This window comes from Phocoena sinus, chromosome 18, assembly GCF_008692025.1.
Source record: "Phocoena sinus isolate mPhoSin1 chromosome 18, mPhoSin1.pri, whole genome shotgun sequence".
In the NCBI taxonomy this organism is placed as follows: Eukaryota; Metazoa; Chordata; class Mammalia; order Artiodactyla; family Phocoenidae; genus Phocoena; species Phocoena sinus.
In genome coordinates, this window is record NC_045780.1 from 130,338 (window position 1) to 149,339 (window position 19,002).

The 19,002-nt window shown below is 51.3% G+C and overlaps 1 protein-coding gene across 1 annotated transcript in view; it reads left to right on the forward strand.

The window, feature by feature from the left end:
- Positions 1-406: 406 nt before the first annotated feature.
- The window catches only part of ATP12A (ATPase H+/K+ transporting non-gastric alpha2 subunit), a 30,108-nt gene continuing 11,512 nt past the window's right edge, over positions 407-19,002 (forward strand). The window contains exons 1-14 of the mRNA XM_032611674.1: positions 407-443; positions 1,258-1,410; positions 4,466-4,525; positions 5,309-5,512; positions 6,279-6,392; positions 7,324-7,458; positions 7,585-7,702; positions 7,962-8,230; positions 9,386-9,584; positions 9,720-9,829; positions 11,524-11,658; positions 14,939-15,131; positions 16,984-17,159; positions 17,869-18,005. Coding sequence (XP_032467565.1) covers positions 5,411-5,512; positions 6,279-6,392; positions 7,324-7,458; positions 7,585-7,702; positions 7,962-8,230; positions 9,386-9,584; positions 9,720-9,829; positions 11,524-11,658; positions 14,939-15,131; positions 16,984-17,159; positions 17,869-18,005 — 1,688 coding nt within the window. The 5' untranslated portion in view covers positions 407-443; positions 1,258-1,410; positions 4,466-4,525; positions 5,309-5,410. The remainder of the gene's footprint in view (positions 444-1,257; positions 1,411-4,465; positions 4,526-5,308; positions 5,513-6,278; positions 6,393-7,323; positions 7,459-7,584; positions 7,703-7,961; positions 8,231-9,385; positions 9,585-9,719; positions 9,830-11,523; positions 11,659-14,938; positions 15,132-16,983; positions 17,160-17,868; positions 18,006-19,002) is intronic.

A 19,002-nucleotide genomic window follows, 5' to 3' on the forward strand; every position in this document is an offset into this window, starting at 1 on the left:
AGCTGCGACGCTGGAGAACCTGTGATGTGTATCTGTAACCAGATGTCGCCGGAGTCTTCCCGTCCCTTAGGACTCGGTGACTCACTGCTGTTGCCCTGCTGCACGGGGGCGGGGGGAGTGGGGGGTTGGGGGTGGGATTTGAGTTCAAACGCTGCCCTTTCGGGAAGAAGGGAAGGGGGGTGATGGCGACTGTGGGGCAGCCCTTGCGGAGGAGGGGAGGCTCCATCCCCACGGGGCGCCTCGTCCGGAGCCCTCGGGCCTCACAGCGCCTCCATCCCCGTCTGGACCCTGCAGAGGAACGGAGCTGCCCCTCGGGGGGTCTCCAGGTTATCCCCCGGTTCGCTCTGACCCCATCACGGTCCCCTGAAGCCGATTCTCCGGTCATCCGGGGCTTCTTACTGCCGGGACACCGGGAGCTGCAATCCCCACCGACGAGCAATGAGGTCTCGAAGAGAAGGGTGGGCGGGGGCTCTCCTCTGGGCGGGGCGCACGGCAGGTCGGGGCGCGGGACCGCACTGCCCACCCGGCCCAAGCTCGCCGGACGCGCAGCCCGCTGGAGGGGCGGGGAGGGGCGGGCCGCACATTTAAGGCCGCACCGCCGCCCGAGCCGGACAGGCAGGCGCTCGGCTGCCGCAGGAGCAGGGAGCGCGCCGCCGGCCTCGGCCCCCGCCCGCCCCCCGGGGCCCCAGCCCGAGCCATGAGGCCGGTGCGTGCAGCCGGGGCGCGAACGCGCGGGGCGGCAGGAGAGGGCGGGCGGGCTCCGCGCGTCTCCCTCCGCTGCGCGGAGACCCAGGGCTGCCGGCGTGAAGACGCGAAGCCAGACGCGGGGCAGGGGCCGCCGGGGTCCTGATTCGCAGGCGGCGCGGGGCTGGGGACTCCACCGGTGCGCTGTGGTCCTGAAGCCGCCCCGGCCTCTGAGGCCCAGGAGTTCAGTGGGCGCCCCCGCCGAGGAACGGCGCGCTGGCGTGTGCCTTGGGGACCAGGCACGAGGGAGACCCTGCCCTCCTGGGGGATCTTGTCTCGAGCCGGGGAAATAACTTGCCCAGCCCTGCGCGCGACCAGCCAGCCCTCCACCCCGGAGCAGAGGAGGGAGAGGGCGCGGGGGGCGCTGTTCGCCGGGCGGGGAGGGAGCAGCTCCCGGGAGGAGGGGCCGGAGGGAGGGCGGCGCGTCTTCCCTGCAGGTGCCGCCGGGGAGGCCTCAGCTCCGCTTCGGAAAACCCACCTCGGGCCAGCACCGCACCTCTGCTTCTCTTTCAGAAAACAGAAATTTACTCTGTGGAGCTCAGCGGAAGCGGAGACATTGAGAAAACGGACAAGGGGCATGACAAGAAGTACGGGGGCCTGAAAAAGGACTGCTTGGAACGCAAAACGCATCAGCCGAAAGAGGAGCTTAAGAAAGAACTCGATCTGGTCAGTTGAGCCAACCGGGTGCCCCTGAGCACTGCCCTCCCCGCTGAGAGCTCGCCCCTATAACCCACCTCCCACAGAAGAAAATTAGGTCTCAAGAGTTTGAAAAGCCCTGAGACTTGTTTCCTTGTTTTTTTTTTTAAAAACAATGGTGTGATAATATCTGCCCAGGGGTCAGGCCTCTGAAGGCTCCCTGCGTTCAGTCTGTAGGCGCGCCCAGGTGGGACTCACTCAGAGGGAGTCTCTGACTCCAGTCCCCACAGGCATGGAAGGCCCAGACCGCTCTCCTTCCTGGTGGCTTCGCCGAGATGATACAAGCAGCCAGCTGCCACATTTTAGGGGATAAGATTGAACTATTTGAGGCAGAACCACCCCGGAGGAAAACCAAAAGCACTACACTTGCTAGGTTTCTGGGTATATTTGCCCCACGAGAAAGAATTTCAGCTGTAAGAGAGTTGGGCTTGGCTTCAGACAACCTTAGGCTCAGCTGAGGTCCAGTTCTCGTGGCTGATCTGTGACTGGGAGCAAACTACTTAGCTTTGCTGAAGCTCCGTTTTCTTTAGGTAAAATGGGAAATAAACAATTTTTGTGGGTCTGTCAGGAGAAAAGTGAGATAAGAGTGAGAGTGTTCTTAGTGGAAGTGTTTTGTGGACGTGCAACCCTGTTTCTAGTAAAGCTGGCTGCCCTGGAAAAGAGCTGCCCTGGGACTGAAATGTGACACCGCATCTCAGGAATGCCAAAGGGGAAACTTCTACGTGAGTTTGAGATTATGCTAGATTGTCCCTGCACTTCACTGCAGACCTTAAAGCTGTGATTCTTTGAGCAGCTGGTAGTAGTGTGTGCTTATGTGTGCTCCAGAGCCAATTGTTAAACACTCAGGAATTCGGCAAGCTGACTCATACTGTATTAGTAGCGTGAAGTGTGACTGGGCTGAGCAATCAGTAAATGCTACAAATCGGAGCTCTTTATTTATTTTTCCTGGAGAGCGGATTCAACAGCACACACCACTAGGCATTTGTCCATGTATCTTCTGATGACACTTAAGACCACAGCCCTGGAACTGGACTGACCTGAACTGAAATCCCAGTTTGACTGAAATTCAGTTCCCTGTTGTGAAAAATTGGAATTAAAAATGGTACCTCCCTCTTAGAGTTGTTAAGAGGGTTACAGAGAAAGCAGGAGAAAGACTGAGATAGTCATTCTTATTTCCTACGTATCTCTAGCAGTTAGGGGTGAAGACATAACTAGTCTTACTTGAAATTGCTAATTACAACATGAATACATATCCATTGTATCATATGCCTGTAAATTACAATGAGAACCTCCCTTGAGATTGGAGCATTTTGTGAAGATGTATAATACAGAAAAATAATTTCCATAGTATTGGCCAAAGTGTCCCCTTGCTTCCTTGCTGAGATACATCTTTCTTTCCCTCCCTTTTCACAACCTTCTCACAAGAGTCCTATAACTCGTGACTGCGTACTTGGATGCCCTTGCAACCCGACCCCTCCAGCAGGTTAGAACCTTGATGAGAACGCTAACATCCCCGGCTTCTGAAGACGCAGGCAGACAGTGACTCAAGCCTGGGCCACCTGGTGCTGCCCTGTGCTGTTCCAGCAGAGTTCACTCCCGCACCCTGGCCTGCTCTCATCCCCAGAGCCGGGCTAGCAGGAGACGATAGTGCAGTACAGCCCCTCAAAATCTGAGGTCCATCCATGAAACCAATGGCTCTAATCATCCTTTAACTTTTCTCTGCCCGGGACTTGGTGTACTGCACACAGAACTGTGTCTTAATCCTTTGACTCCCCGGCAGTACCACATTCAGTTGATATTGGTACAATGAACAAACGAGCAAGGCAGATCAAGCCTCTTTCGCGGGCTTCCCTGGTGGCGCAGTGGTTGAGAGTCCGCCTACCGATGCAAGGGACACGGGTTCGCACCCCGGTCTGGGCCGCGGAGCGGCTAGGGCCGTGAGCTATGGCCACTGAACCTGCGCATCCTGGAGCCTGTGCTCCGCAACGGGAGAGGCCACAACAGTGAGAGGCCCGCGTACCGCAAAAAAAAAAAAAAAAAAGCTCTTTTGTAACATGAAACTTTTTTGCATATACTTGAGAAAAGAGATGGTTCTGGTACCAGTCACAGTATAAATTTTTGTTTCAGACAATCAGAGTTCTAGAATCCTGAATGCTGGGTTTTCTAGGTGGGGTGAGGAAGACTTAGCCCGGGGTTTTCTGCCACAGGAAGAGGCTTCTAGTCCTTTAGCCCAGAGATTCTCAAAGGGAGAGGAGAGGGGGACTTTGCTCCCCAGGGAAGATTCAGCAATGTCTGGAGACATTTATGGTCATCACTTCTTAAGGGAGGGCACTGGTGGCTAGAAGCCTCCACAACAGAATTATTGGCCCCAAATGTCGATAATGCCAAGGTTGCGAGACTCTGCTTTAGCCTAATGATTCTGTGGCAAAATTAGCAAGTGTGCCCCCCCCGCCCCGGCCGGTATTTATTTGGCAGGTTTTTAATCTGGGGGCTTCTCTGACAGTGAACTGAGTCTCAAGTACTGGAATAAGGAAAGGCATGCTTCTCTGTACCAGACCGCCTGCCCAGTGAGGGCCGCATTGGTAACAGTCAGGACATGAAATGGTTTGGCACTACTCACAGCCCTCCGTGGATCCCACAGTTCAGGTCTGAGTTAAGTGTCCAGATCACTGGTGCCTGGACAACAGGTGTGCTAGGATTTGCATGTGCTGGAGACCAGACTGAGGTGAAATGCATTGCTTTGCTCAGAAAAACTAAGGACAGCTGCTCTGTGGTAAATGGCAAGTTAAGTCTGAACTGTTCAGAGGTGGCCAGAAAATCCCCTGGCCAGTGACCTGTCCTGCAGCGAGGTTCTCTTCTCTGGCCGCAGTAGCCCCTGGGACAAAGGTTCCTTCTCTTCATCCCACACTCCCTGGCCGCTCTGCCTTCCTCAGCGCTACTCCCAGCTTCCACGCACTTGCCGAGGCCGAGGGTTTGAGCCTTGGGATGATCTAATTCGCTCTGGTTCTCTTTTCACGGGCTTCAGGACGATCACAAGCTCAGCGAGGAGGAATTGGAAACAAAATACGGGACAAACATCATTACGGTAAGTCGCCGGAGAACCAGTGATGGGGAGAGAATCCCAGGACTATGCTCAGGGTTTGCGGAAAAGAATGAGTGACCCAAAGCTGCGACTCTGAGAATGCCAGCCACCCATATGCCCACCATGCGAGACAGCGCTGGTTCCCCTCGGGAGCTGGCTCGTCTGAACCACAGCCCTGGCCAAGCCCTCTGTTGAGCTGTGTGCTTGGTCACAGGCAGTTCTTTGACTGTGACCGCAGTGAAGCTGTGGTGACCCCAGGAAGGTTTGGATGCTTCCTCGTTGTCACGATCAGGGGTTGCTTTTAAACCCTGTGCCCAGGACGTATTAGGGTCTTATCAAGGCCTCCTCCAGAAAGGGACAAGGCTGCAGGGCACACCATGTGCCTCATAAAATCTCCCACCGCAGAAGTAGGGCTTCCTTCCGTGAATTCAAATCTCAAAAGTTTTGGTGTCTTAACATCAGGAGATTTGGGTGCACCTGTTCAAGTCAACAAGAATACCTGCAGTGTGAGGACCAGGCGATGCCTGGGTTTCAGGAGTTCGCAGTGGGCGGGGGAGGCAGACGTGTAGGAAAGCGCTCAGCAGCCATGCTGCTCTGCGAGACGGCATGTGAGAGGCCGAAGGGCATGCTGAGGGAATGGCGGAGTCTGACAGGCGAGGCTCCCTGGGTGGCGCAGTGATTGAGTTGGGACATAGTAACCGCTACCCACCCTCTGCAGAAATGTGACATCCAACCCAACGGGGGAGAAACGTCTGATTTCTGTTTCTTTTGGCTCTGCTTTCTCAGGGTCTCTCCAGCACCCGGGCTGCTGAGCTCCTGGCTCGGGATGGGCCCAACACACTCACCCCCCCCAAGGAAACCCCGAAGATTATCAAGTTCCTCAAGCAGATGGTGGGGGGGTTCTCCATCCTCCTGTGGATAGGAGCCGTCCTGTGCTGGATCGCATATGGGATTCAGTACTCCAACGATAAGTCCTCCTCCCTGGACAGCGTGAGGCCCTGGGGCTCCTCCTGGGTTTGGTGGTAACGGGGCGGGGGGCGGTGAGGAGTCAGCACCGTAACTCAAGGGCAGAGCACTGGGCTGGGGTCAGGGGTCCACCACTGATCAGTCACCACGTGAGTTTGAGAAAATCAGTCATTTTCCAAAGTGTAAAACAGAAATTATATCTGACGTTCTGGTGTCTCAGAGGCAGTGTGAGCATGGATTTTTAAGAGAGAGAGAGAAACACAGAAGTTCCTACGTGGAGAAAAAGGGTCCATATCCACGTGAAGCGCTTTGGGGCTTCCTCTCCTCAAAGCGAATTCTCTCCCTCTGCCGTGGAGAGCTTCTGTGCCTGCTGATCACAGAGGACTGAAACACAAAACTGTATTGGCCGACACGATGCTGAGAGGAGGAAGCCAGATGAGAAGGGCCGCATGCTGCACGGTTCCATTGATGTGAAATGTTCAGAGCAGACCCGCCCTGGATTCAGAAAGCAGACCCGTCGGGGCTGCCAGGGCTGGGCTGGAGTGGGGAGTGATGGCCAGTGGGCTCAAGGGGACTTACTGGGATGACGGATCGTGGTGACTGTCGCACAACTGTGTACCTTAGTAACGATCACTTAGTTACATACTTCAAGTGCGTAAATGGTGTGGCCTGCAATTTACACCAGGACACTACTGCCATGTCTCTCGCTGGCCATGGAGCACCCTGGCCCTAGGCTCCGGCTCATTCCTGACGCTTGTTTTTCTGATCGATGCCTGTCCCCCTCTCCCAGGTGTACCTGGGCTCCGTGCTTGCCCTGGTGGTTATTTTAACCGGGGTGTTTGCCTATTACCAAGAGGCGAAAAGCACCAACATCATGGCCAGCTTCCGCCAGATGATCCCACAGGTGGGTGCGGCACCCACTGTGGTGTCTGCGAGACTTGAGATGAGCGAGCATCAGGCTGGGGGAGTGGAAGAGCTTGGAGGCCTGGGCCCCCTCCCTGCTGCCTGCAAAGTGACCTAATCTCTGTGGAGCCCCTGTTTCCTCCCAGGGTTTTGAGATGATCAGCGAGATAAAATGGAGAAAAGCGCTTAGTCGGGAGCAAAGTGGGGCAGGAGCATGAGTCGTTGCACAGCATCTCCTGTGGTTTCTCCTCAGCGCTGGTGAACTGTTTAGACAAAAGCAGTCCAGGGGGTTCTGAGCGGGAACCAAGGAGGCCGACCTGGGATTCTTTAAGTGTCACCCTCTTTGCTCCCATTTCTCAGCCTGCCCGCATGTGCTCTCAGTATGGGAGGCCCCCCCCCCGTCCCTCCGCCCACAGGAACCCAGGAGGGGTCCTCTAGGGAGACCGTGCACTGCTGTCAGCGCGGCAGGAAAACCGCACCCTCGCTGGTCTGCAGAGCTGCTGGACAGAGGGGACTCTGGGTGGGATCTTCTGTGCTAGGAAGTGGAGACCCTTCTCTCGCGCCATTAAAGTTTTCCCGACCTGAGCAAGATTGTTAAACCCTTTGGCTCAACCTTCAGGAGTCTTCCTGGACCTCCCAGCAGGATCGTTCATCCTTAATGGTCTCCCTTCCCGCCAGGCTCAGGGCTGTCGCTTTGCCGTACCCTCCCATGGCAGAATTTTCTGGGTCCAAGAATATCTCCATGAGCTCCTTCTCAAGAAACAATAGTTCTTGGGGTCTCCAGGCCCCAAGTAAAAGTCTTTGTTTCATTTTCTGCTCTTCTGACAGCTGTGGGTCCTAGTGCCTCCCTTCCCGAGGTCTGGGGAGGGTGCAGGACTGCCATCACATTCCAGGAGGGAATCTGAGGCCTGGGTCATGGTTTTCCTTCGCAGCAAGCTCTTGTCGTTCGAGATTCAGAGAAGAAGACAGTTCCTGCAGACCAGCTGGTGGTGGGGGATATAGTGGAGATTAAAGGAGGAGACCAGATCCCCGCGGACATCAGGGTGCTGTCTGCTCAGGGGTGTAAGGTGAGCGTCACAGGCACCCCAAGGATCGTGCTCACGACCAGCTGGCTTGCTATGGTCTTTCCAGGTCTCGGCGTAACTGGGGACGGGACAAGGTGCCTGACCCTGAACTTGTTTCAAAACTTCTAGGTAGACAACTCATCTCTCACCGGGGAGTCTGAGCCCCAGCCCCGCTCCTCTGAGTTCACCCATGACAACCCCCTGGAGACAAAGAATATCAGCTTCTTCTCCACAACCTGTCTGGAAGGTAAGTCCAGCTGCTCGCAGGACCGCATGTTCCGCTCGTAGCGCTTCTCCGTCTTCAGGCTTTGTTTTCCTCTCTTTACCATCACTTGCTGCAAAGCTTCTCCAAGAGAAAACGTGGAATTGGAGAACCTAGAGAGCTGGTGTTTGGCCTTAGTAATGTCATGAGCTGACTGGCCACGTAAGCCACCAAAGAGAGGTCCGTGAGGCTGTGGTCCCTCCTAGCTGAGGACCCCTAGAATAAAATGTCTGCTCCACCGCAGGCACAGCGACTGGCATGGTCATCAACACGGGTGACCGCACCGTCATTGGGCAGATCGCCTCGCTGGCTTCAGGAGTCCAGAACTCGAAGACGCCCATTGGCATCGAGATCGAGCACTTTGTTCACATTGTGGCAGGAGTGGCAGTCTCCATCGGCGTCCTTTTCTTCATCATCGCAGTGTCCATGAAGTATCATGTCCTGGACTCCATCATCTTCCTCATTGGCATCATTGTGGCCAACGTGCCTGAGGGTCTCCTGGCCACTGTCACTGTGAGTCTGCACTGCTAGTGGTCGTATGCTGGCCCTGCTCACGTGCCATTCTGCCGTGCTGGGTGAGCGCCCACCACAGCTGAGTCTGCTCCGTCAGGGGCAACCGTGGTACATTCTGAACAGACTGTTTCTTAGAGGGACAAAAAGAATTGTGATTTGTTAATATTTGAATGCAATGTCCTTGAAAACTTATATTTTCATTTTCAGGAGATCTGTCTGCAAATCCCTTAAGATCTAGATAAGACAGTCTTGAACCACCATTTACGGATTTTCTAGAAGCCGGATACCTCCCCCCACATTTCCACCGTTCTTAAAAGGAAAACAAACCAACAGACTCCTTTGGCAGTTTCTACAGCTGAGGGACTTGAGCACCCTTTTCACCTCGCTCCTCTTCCCTCTCAGACTCCCACGGACACACACAAATGCCTTCCCTGTGTTCCCGCAGCAGCCCAGCCCCTTCCTGTGCTTACGTCCAGGTTCAGCTTTGGTTCTCCCTGCTTAGCTCACCCTTGAACAAGGCCCTTCTCTGCGGTGCGGGCCCCACGGGCAGGGAAAGGGGCTTCGTATCTTCAGTCCTGTGTGAAGGTGGCCTGGCGCCATCCTGAGCAACGGCAGAAGTTTTTGATTCCAGGTCTCCTCTGACTCCAGCAGAGAGTAATCTGACAGAATTGGAGGCAAACAGAACCCTTTGAGATCTGCAGGGTTCGGAGAGAGGGAAGAATGTTTAAATATGGAGCTCTTAAAGTGAAACAGATGCTTCTTGATTCCCCAAAGCAGCAAGGTAGCCCTTTGGGACAAGCCCTTTGGCAAGTAGCGGTGGAAGTCCGTCTTACGCATCCTTGCTTGTGAATGACAGCCAAGGCCCCCTTTGTAATTACACATGACTTGCCTGGCTCTGCGACCTGTGGGTGCCTTAGGATCATTTTCCTGAAGGAGCAAAGGGACAAAAGAGTGTTCCACATTTAACAGAAGAAAGGACTGTGGCATGTCCATGTATAGGGCTTTACGTGCTTTCTCAGTCACTGGGGCTGATGCAGCTTTACTGCATCTATAACCATACCTGACACTAGTCCAGCTCTACCTGTTTCTACATTATTGAACCCGAGTTCAAAAGGGTGGTTTTTCTCCAAGCTTCTCCCTCTCTCCTCCGTCTAGGTGGCTCTGTCACTGACAGCAAAACGAATGGCCAAGAAGAACTGCCTGGTGAAGGGCCTAGAGGCAGTGGAGACCCTTGGTTCCACCTCCATCATCTGCTCAGACAAGACGGGGACCCTAACCCAGAACAGGATGACCGTGGCCCATCTGTGGTTCGACAACCAGGTCTTCGTGGCGGACACTAGCGAAGACCATTCGAGTGAGTCTCCGGGCGCATCCAGCCTGGCCCTGCACTGCAGACTCGGCAGAGGGTCTGGTCTGCAGCCTTGGGGTGAATAGTGCTGTTCGTGGGTGCGAGCCCAGCACCCTTGGCATCCCCTGTTCTTCTTTCCAGATCAAGTCTTTGATCAAAGCTCTGCAACCTGGGCCTCCCTGTCAAAGATCATAACGCTGTGTAACCGTGCTGAGTTCAGACCAGGACAGGAGAGCGTCCCCATCATGAAGGTGAAGGCCCTGCACATGGTCTCAGTTACAGGCAGAGCCACGGCACTTTCTTGTTCTGATTTGGTGCTTGACTTAATCTCTCCAGCTGAGTAGGTTTATGCTGTAAGAGCAAGTCTAATCACAAGACCTGTAGAAAACTTTTTTCGCTGTAACTAGCTCCGAGAAATCTAAAAGTTCTCAGAATATTCACTTGGGCCTTTTGAAAATTCTGTCTCTTGCCAGAAAATGAATGTGCCTTTAAGTTACTTTCCTAACTTCTTTATCAGCTAAGAAGATATAATCAAAGGTTACTTATTACATAAATGCCATTCACTGATGTTTAACATGTAATCGGCTAGAAATAGAAGGAGGGGTCTTAGAGCGTATTCCTCTGGGCTGCCTGGAGCTCTTGTATAATTGCAATATACGAAACTTCTCTCTCTCCTCCCCTCCTTTCCTCCCTCTCCCTCTCCCTCTCAGGCGTCACTGAATCTGTGTTCTGGCTTTTCTGTTTGCCATCTCTTTCCTTCATTGACTCTTACTTATATTTTTTGTTTGCTTTTCTTTATCAGCCAGCTCATTAATTCTCCTTTTGGCCAATCACTTCTCTGTATCTTTCAAGTCCTTATCTCCAGTTCTAATTTCTCACCCAAATTCCATGCATCTCCAGCTCGCTGTGTGTGTTTCCACTTGGAGGTTTTGCAGGCTAGACACTCAACATACTATACTTGTCACCTTCCACCTGTACCCAAACTTGCTCCAAGTTAATATCTTATCCCAAATTTTCTATTTTTCTATGCTGTAACCATTTTACTTGTCATCCTTTTGGAAGTCATCTTTAACTTACTCCTTCCCAAAAATCTAGTGAGTCAACAAGGCCTATTACTCTTGTTTCAGAGCATCCAACTTTACGTTTCTGTTATCACTAATACCTTTCATCGGAACAACTGTACCAGCCTCTTAACAGGCTCCATGACTCTGGTTTATCCCTCCCCTGTCTTTCTTGCATGCCACTAATTTTCCTTCAATACTTCATTAGTTAGATGGACTACTTCATCTAACTTTGCTCAAAAACTTCCCATGCCTCTCTATTTTCTGCTTCTCGAGTGTAGGCCTCAGTGCTTGCCTTTTGGGGTTCTTTACATCTGCCACATTCTCCGTGTCCACCTGTGCTTCAGCACTCACAATAGAGTTTCCCCACCACGTGCCTTCCTTCACGGCTTTCTGGTTCTTCTCACAATAGAGTTTCCCCACCACGTGCCTTCCTTCACGGCTTTCTGGTTTCTAGAAGGCTTTCTTCTGCTCCTCTCTCTTTAGGTAACCCACCTGTCTTTCTTTCTCTTTTTTTTTTTTTTTTTTTGCGGCTTGCAGGATCTTAGTTCCCCGACCAGGGATTGAACCCGGGCCCTGGCACTGAAAGCACGGAGGTCTAACCACTGGACCGCCAGGGAACTCCCCCCACCTGTCTTTCAAGATCTAGTTCGTAACTGCTTTTTTCATGAAAACTTCCTGCTCTCAGAGCTCTCACTTTTCTGAACTCCCCTAATGCCAGCAGGTGGCGCCCTGCAGTTAACAGTCCTAAGTCAGTCACCGGTTGCGCGGTAATTGTTTTCTCTCTCCAGGAGATAGTAAGCTTAGGTTACGTGTTGGTTCGTTGCAATTGATCAGAGAAGAACCAGATTATGTGCTGCAACTATTTGTCTCTTGATTCGCAGAAAGCTGTGGTTGGAGATGCCTCAGAAACTGCTCTTTTGAAATTCTCAGAGGTCATTTTGGGTAACGTGATGGAAATTAGAAAAAGAAACCGCAAAGTAGCTGAAATACCTTTTAACTCGACCAACAAATTTCAGGTGAGTTTTTCGTCACAACTAAATCTTTATCATCACTAGAACAGCATTTCCACCTGTGTAAGTATCCTTTGGTTAATATGTATTGTGAATGACACTTGACTTCAAAAATAGTCCTCAGAGATGCAGGGCCTGGACGTCTGGTAAACCCATAACAGGTTTCCCTGAAGTAAGTATAGAAAAAGAACGGTGAAGGTCCTGCCGTTCCCACGCGTGAGCTATCTGTGTGACGTACACACTCACATGCACACAGACGCAACAGCACCCGCACTGGGTAACTTTGGCCAGGGAGGGGCAGCGGCCACATCCCAAAGGACGAGAGAAGGGTGGGGCATGGGGAGAAGCAGCGCTGCCCCTCGTCTGTGTCAGGCACTCTACATGCTTTGTCTCATTTAATCCTCATTATAAGCCTGTGAGGTAGCTCCAAGTAACCCCAACTGAAGGGTGAGGAAACAGGCCTTAGAAAGCGCTGAGGCGACAGAGTCACACAAGCATCTAAGTGGCACAAGCAGTTTTCACACCTCTGACTCCTGAGTCTATGCTTTTTCTACCGCAGCTCAGAGTCTGGGCAGTTCAGTTCAGGCCATGTTGGTAAGCCTTGCCCTTTGTGAAGACCAATGAGTGCCAGCCACACTGCTCTCCCGTTCTGCCCCACAGGCAGTACGTAGGGATCTCCTCTCCCCCGTGGCTCAGGAAGAGAATGGCGATCCTTGCCTAGTTGTCACCCCTCATGCCAGGGGTGCCCAGCAGTCATGTTAGGACAAAGGACAGTTTCTAGCCCAAGGTGCTGGCACAGGTGGGATTCCCTGTAGACTCCAAAGCTGAGAGTGGGGCATCGTGACTTGGTCTTTGCATAACAGTAAATTATGTAAATAGGATAACCATGTTTGTGTACAAGTTTCTGGTGATAACCCACACATTTTCTTTTATTTTTTTTAATTTATTTATTTTTGGCTGCGTTGGGTCTTCGTTGCTGTGCACAGGCTTTCTCTAGTGGCAGCGAGCGGGGGCTACTCTTCATTGTGGTGTGTGGGCTTCTCGTTGCAGTGGCTTCTCTTGTTGGGGAGCTCAGGCTCTAGGCACGCGGGCTTCAGTAGTTGTGGCTCACGGGCTCAGTAGTTGTGGCGCACGGGCTTAGTTGCTCTGCAGCGTGTGGGGTCTTCCCGGACCAGGGCTTGAACCCGTGTCCCCTGCATTGGCAGGTGGATTGTTAACCACTGCACCACCAGGAAGTCCCACCCACCCACACATTTTCTTTGGAAGGAATTTAGGACTGGAAAATAACTGTGGAGCAAACATCTTTGTGGATGATTGAACAGTAAAAAATCATGGTTAGCAAAACAGACAACTAACAAAATGTATGATGTAAAATGTAGAGGAAATCAGATTTCTGTTCAAAAATATAGTGAAAATAGAATGAGTAGCAATTCTAAAATAATGATTGTAACAATAGCTACCATGTGCTAATTTCCACACTTCTCACAACAGTTCTGTTAGGCAGTAGAGAAGGAGGAAACAGGACATAGCCAGCAAGGGACAGAGCCAGGACTCAGCAGACCCAGGGGACCATGCTCTTAGGACTAGGCAGGATGGCCTTCCAACCATGAACGAGACTCAGAGTCCCCCCGGGGCTCTGTCTCCTCCAGGGAAGGCTTCCTCGTCGTGTGAGATGTGAGGAAAAGCGGGTGCTGTGAGGCCTCGTGTACAGAATGTTGAGGGAGAAGTGGGCTCCCCAGAGTTGGTCTAGAAAGGAGAGGGTCCTTCAGAAGAGGCCAAAGAGCCTCTGGGATGCTATTAGTGCCATTTTATATCCACACACGAGCAACACTCAGCACTAAGCAAGGTGGTTGGGTGTCATGACCTTGGAGGTCTCTGGGGCATCGTTCAACCCAAGGAAACAAAGTGGACAGTCTTAGAATAGCAGTTCCCCAAACTGAGACTGGTCCATTAAAATATTTTCCACAGTTTATGGCAAATTGAAAAATTAGGACAATATTTTATAAAATTTTATATAGAGATGGAAGTATTGAATTTAGAAGATTATCCTTTATGTCCTGCATGGTTAGGGCAGGGACTCTGGGGCCTGCTGGCCAGAATTCAGGTCCCATCTCAGCCCCCTGCTAGCGGTCACTGAACTCTCTGCACCTCAGATTCCTCCCTTGTAAAAGGCAGTAATAATGGTACCCATGGCCATAGTTTTGAGAATTAAATGAGTCCATTTAACTTCTGGGCACTCAGAACAGTATACACAGTAAAAGTATTTATTATTCCTACTTTAAGTGTTAAAATGCCCTACCTTTCAGAAAATGATAGTGACAGTAGACGGAGGTTTTTGGTTTGGTTAGTTGGTTTTTTTAATGTCGCTACTTGGCAATGTGAAAAAAGCTGCAACCTTACGTTTGCCCTCCATGGTTTTCTTTTTTTTTTTTTGTACTCATCTCTGATATCCAAAAGTCTATAAACTACTGGTTTAGAATCAACTGGTAGACCCAAAATGATAGAATTTTTCTTTGTAACTTACTCATTCTCTCCCAAACACTCCAGCTTCCTAAAATTCTTTCCAGGGCTTAGAAGGGTACCTGGTATAAAATAAGGTCTAGACTTAGACACTTTATTATTGTCTATAAATTTTTCCACAGTTTTCCCGATTATCTCATTAGGGTACATCTAGAAGTAGAATTGTGAGGTCAAAGGGTAATGACGGTAAAGTTGTGATTCTTGTTACTTAGCTGTCCCCCCAGAGGCCTGTGCGTGAGAGGCTGTCCTCACAGCCCTCGCGTCCTCTGTCACATCCAGGCCGTGACGCTGTCCACGTGCCTGACTGAGTGCAGGACGTTTCGGGTCTGCAGGGAGGGCAGTCAAGGCAGGAGGTGAGACAAGGCGGCTCCCAGCCCTCTGACCCCACGGTCGCCCCAGGAGATCGTGTTCAAGGCAGAAGCTTTCACAGGACGACAGCGCATCGGGCCTCCCTAAAGCAGCCAGTTTCTGTTTGAGAGACAGGCTGAGTTTCCCCCGCGAGACACCCTGATTCAAATTCAGGGTGTTCCCCTGGGCTGGGACAGAGTCTAGCTCTCTGCATACTGCTTGGGTAGAAAGGACAGGATGCACCTGCAGAGAACACTCCTTCTTTATAAATCAAGAACCAGTAGCCAACAGAGAAAGGGGTGTTTTTAATCTTGTCGTGTTGCTCATTTAAAGGTGTGTCCAGTTCAGGCCCTTAGTAGCAAAGACGGTGTCATTGCCCAATGCCACACTGAACATGCTCAACCCCTTTCCCCCGCAGCTCTCCATACACGAGACAGACGACCCCAGTGACAAGCGTTTCCTCGTGGTGATGAAAGGGGCCCCCGAGCGGGTCCTGGAGAAGTGCAGCACCATCATGGTCAACGGCCAGGAGCAGCCTCTGGACAGGAGCACGGCCAAGGCCTTCCACACGGCGTACATGGAGCTGGGCGGCCTGGGGGAGCGCGTGCTGGGTGAGCAGAGCCCTGATCCCGCCCGTGAGGCCCGCGGCTCTCTGCCGGCCTCCGGCACACGAGGAGACGGGCCTGTGATGTAGCGGAGTAGCTCTGGCGTCCACTTGAGTCATAAAGGAGGAATGGTCAACGTACAAGACACACTGTGATGGATAGTGTGAGGGGCGGGCCCTTCCAGATCAGGGAAATCTGGGAAGTTACCGTGGCACGGGTTGCATTTCATTCTGGACTTTGAGTGAGGGAACTTGAAGGGAGGTAGGGAGCGCACTCACGCAGAGGGAACCTCGTGGGCCAGAGCACAGCGGTGGGAACGGATGGAGTGGCACGCGCCTTGTCGAGGCTGCAGGTGGACGAGGTACCACGGTCCTGGGACACAGGGCTAGAAGGGTCGTGTGGAGGTTGGCTTGCAGCGCCCTTCTTGGCGGGGACAGGAGCAGAGTGGGTCTCAGCAGGAGGTGCTGCCCTCACTCAGGCGAAAAGGGATTTGATCCCAGGCAACGGGAACGTGAAGGTCACATACAGAGACTGTGGAGGCAGAATTGGTAAGACTTAGCAGCTAATTAGAGGGGAAAAGTAAGTTTAAAAAACTGTTGAGGGGCCTTCCTGGTGGCGCAGTGGTTGAGAGTCCGCCTGCCGATGCAGGGGCACGGGTTCGTGCCCCAGTCTGGGAAGATCCCACGTGCCGCGGAGAGGCTGGGCCCGTGAGCCATGGCCGCTGAGCCTGCACATCCGGAGCCTGTGCTCTGCAACGGGAGAGGCCACAGCAGTGAGAGGCCCGCGTACCGCAAAAAAAAGAAAGAAAAAAAAAAAAAATGTTGAAGTTTCCCACTGAGCAGTTAGGGAAAACGTACTGCCAGTAACTGAGAGAAGGTGTCGTTAGAGGTGGAAGGAACCTTAGAAGCGCGGCCACCGTGGCAGAAGCCTGTCAGTGGCAACGTAAGGGGTATCACAGGACATGTTCTGCTGGGAGAATCGGGGGCCAACGAAACAGCAGCTCTGAACTACAGGGTGATGGATGGGTTCAAGGTAGCAGAAGTTCATACTGACGATAAGGCTCGTTAAACATCGTGAGAGCTCTTGCCAGTAGAGATGGAATCTGGAATGTGTGTTTCTAAAGGACATTTGAGTCTGTAAAGCAAATAAAATACATAAATGAGTTGATAATGCTTGAAGCGCGCCCCCCAGCACCAAGCATCCTTTCAAGGCAGGATTGCTGCCCGTCTGAGTTGCTCTAGGACCCTCACGTCTGACCTTTCCCTCCCACGTGATTAAAGGTTGAACATCGTGCCCTTCCCCTGACGCCCCAGTTCCTTCCCTGGTCTACGCAGGAGCACATTTTGTTTTCTCTGCCGAAAAGGGCCTTCCCACCGCCTGTCCTCCCTTCTTTCCCCGGGAAACATCGACTCCTTGCTCAAGAGTGAGCTCACATGACCTCCTTGGTGAAGTCTTTCCTGTTCTCAGGTGGCTGAGCGTAGCCCTGCTCTGTGGTACTCACCACGCTCCGGGCTCTTCATCTCTTTGTGTCTGTCCCCCACTAAACTGCAACCTCTTGAGAAGTAAAGGCTGTCCACTTCTGGGCTTTCTGTTTCCAGAACATAACAGAGAACCTAATGGGCACAGAGTAAATTATTTTGGGATGAAACATGTCTTTCCTAAAAACAACATGTGTTATGGAACTGAAGGAATTAAACAGTTCTGGTTAAACTCTAAAGTATTGGTAAAATACAAAGGACTGAGAGTGTATGAAAACGTTCCTTCTTTCTTTCATTCTTTTTTCTTTGTTGTTGTTCCTTCTTTCTTGTGTCATTTCTTATCCTAGTTTCATTGACTCCCAAATTTATACCCATTTCAGGTTTCTGTCATCTCTACCTGCCAGCAGACGAGTTTCCAGCAACCTATTCATTTGATGTAGACACAATGAACTTTCCTACTTCCAACTTCTGTTTTGTGGGCCTCTTATCGATGATCGACCCGCCTCGGTCCACGGTCCCTGATGCGGTCACCAAGTGCCGGAGTGCAGGGATCAAGGTGGGACTTACACATTCCTGAATTAACAAGTCCTCCATTGATGTTGGATCCCTTTCTAGGAACATTTGTCATGGGAGAGTCAGTATTTAGGTCTCTTCAACTAAATGTCATAATTCCCCTTTTTTTAGTCTCCACTTTCACTGTACTAAGATTTTAGTAACTGTCCCATAAAAGCAAAGTGATTGTGTCTGTGTGGAATAAACCACAAGAGTAACTGCAGCGAGCAGAAAGCTGTGTCCCTGTGCCATGAGGTGGTCACATCTTGCCCTAGACTGTGATAGACAGTAATAGGTTTTATTGCTTAATCTCGAGGTCCAGCTTCCATACTCCATTTCCCTCCTGATACAAAAGCCAAAATGTGAATTCCATTACCGTGTAAATCCCAAGGCTGTGCAGCGTCATGAAGCTGCCCAAGGAGACATCCTGTCAGCCCTTTCACATATAAGTTATGTCCGAAGGAAAGGCTGGATGTCAGAGGAGGAAATGTAAGAAGCTTAGGAGCAAGGGTAGATCTCGTGGGATCAGTGTGCCCTTCAAAGACAGCTGCTTCCTTGACCTACAGATCAAGGACGGCTCATTAGGGCAAAGCATAGTCACCCCTAGCCGTGCTGTACGGGGCCATGGTGGAGCAGGCGATGCCAGAGTGGTCCCTGCTCGGGTACCTGAGTCCCTCACCGTCCACATGCCCTTCTCACTGTTTGTGTTCTAGATCATCATGGTTACTGGCGATCATCCAATCACAGCCAAAGCTATTGCCAAGAGTGTAGGTATCATTTCCGCCAACAGTGAGACGGTGGAAGACATTGCAAAACGCCTCAACGTTGCTGTGGCACAGGTTAACAAGCGGTGAGCTCAGAACCCACCCAGCAGAACTCAGGTTCTTAGCCACGGGGCCCTGTTGCCTCTAAAGAGCCATGCTGTGGGTGCAAACCCCTTCCTGCCAGATATCCTCTCAGGGTTATGCGAGGCTGCTTTACTCTATAATGTATGTATCCATTCCTTCCTCAAAATTGGATTGAGCGCCGGACATGTGCCAGGCATGGTACTGATACCATGAGGGTTACCTGTATGCATGTCTTGTATGAAATTTCAACCCAATGAAGTAGATCTGAAAACTTAAGTGCCTGACTTAGCGTGAAGAAACTGAAGCAAAGACTTTACAGGAAATTACCAGCCATTGATGCAGTTGTATAATCAAGAATATTGAGAACACTTTGCATTCCATGTGCCCTCCCAGTCTGCATCTTGCGTATTTATTCCATTGGCTTCATAATGTGTAGCTGTGGAAACATACTTCTCTTTACTTTTTACTTGGTAGTAAATAGAATGGAAGCTTCGTAAGGAAAGACTGTTTTTCTTGTGTCTCCTAATTCTTTAAATCATGTTCATCCTTTAGTCCAGTCATCTGTCCATTTGTTCTGTATTCTTTCAACAAATAATTGTTGAGTGCCTAGTGTCTACCAGGCACTGTGCCAGACACTGGAGCTATAGCAGAAACAGACCAGACACTCTCCCCACATTTGGGGAGCTTTCCATTGAGCCAGAAGGGAAGAAAAATAAATTAACTGTGATGTGGTAAGTTCAGTGAAGGACACACAGGGACGAAGGAGCTGGCAGTGGGAGCCTGGACTGTTGATCATTTATATGAGTCAAAGGCTCCAAAGTCTTAGTTTGAAAATTAGTGTCATTGGCTTTATTATACTTTCATGCATGTGGGGAAAAAAGGGAAAAACCAAAGAGCCTCTTCTAGTTTACCCAAGCTTTTATGCCTTTTAGGAACATAGAGCTGTCAGGTAGTGAATTACTACCAGGGCAACGAATTACCAGTTAAGACAACCAAACA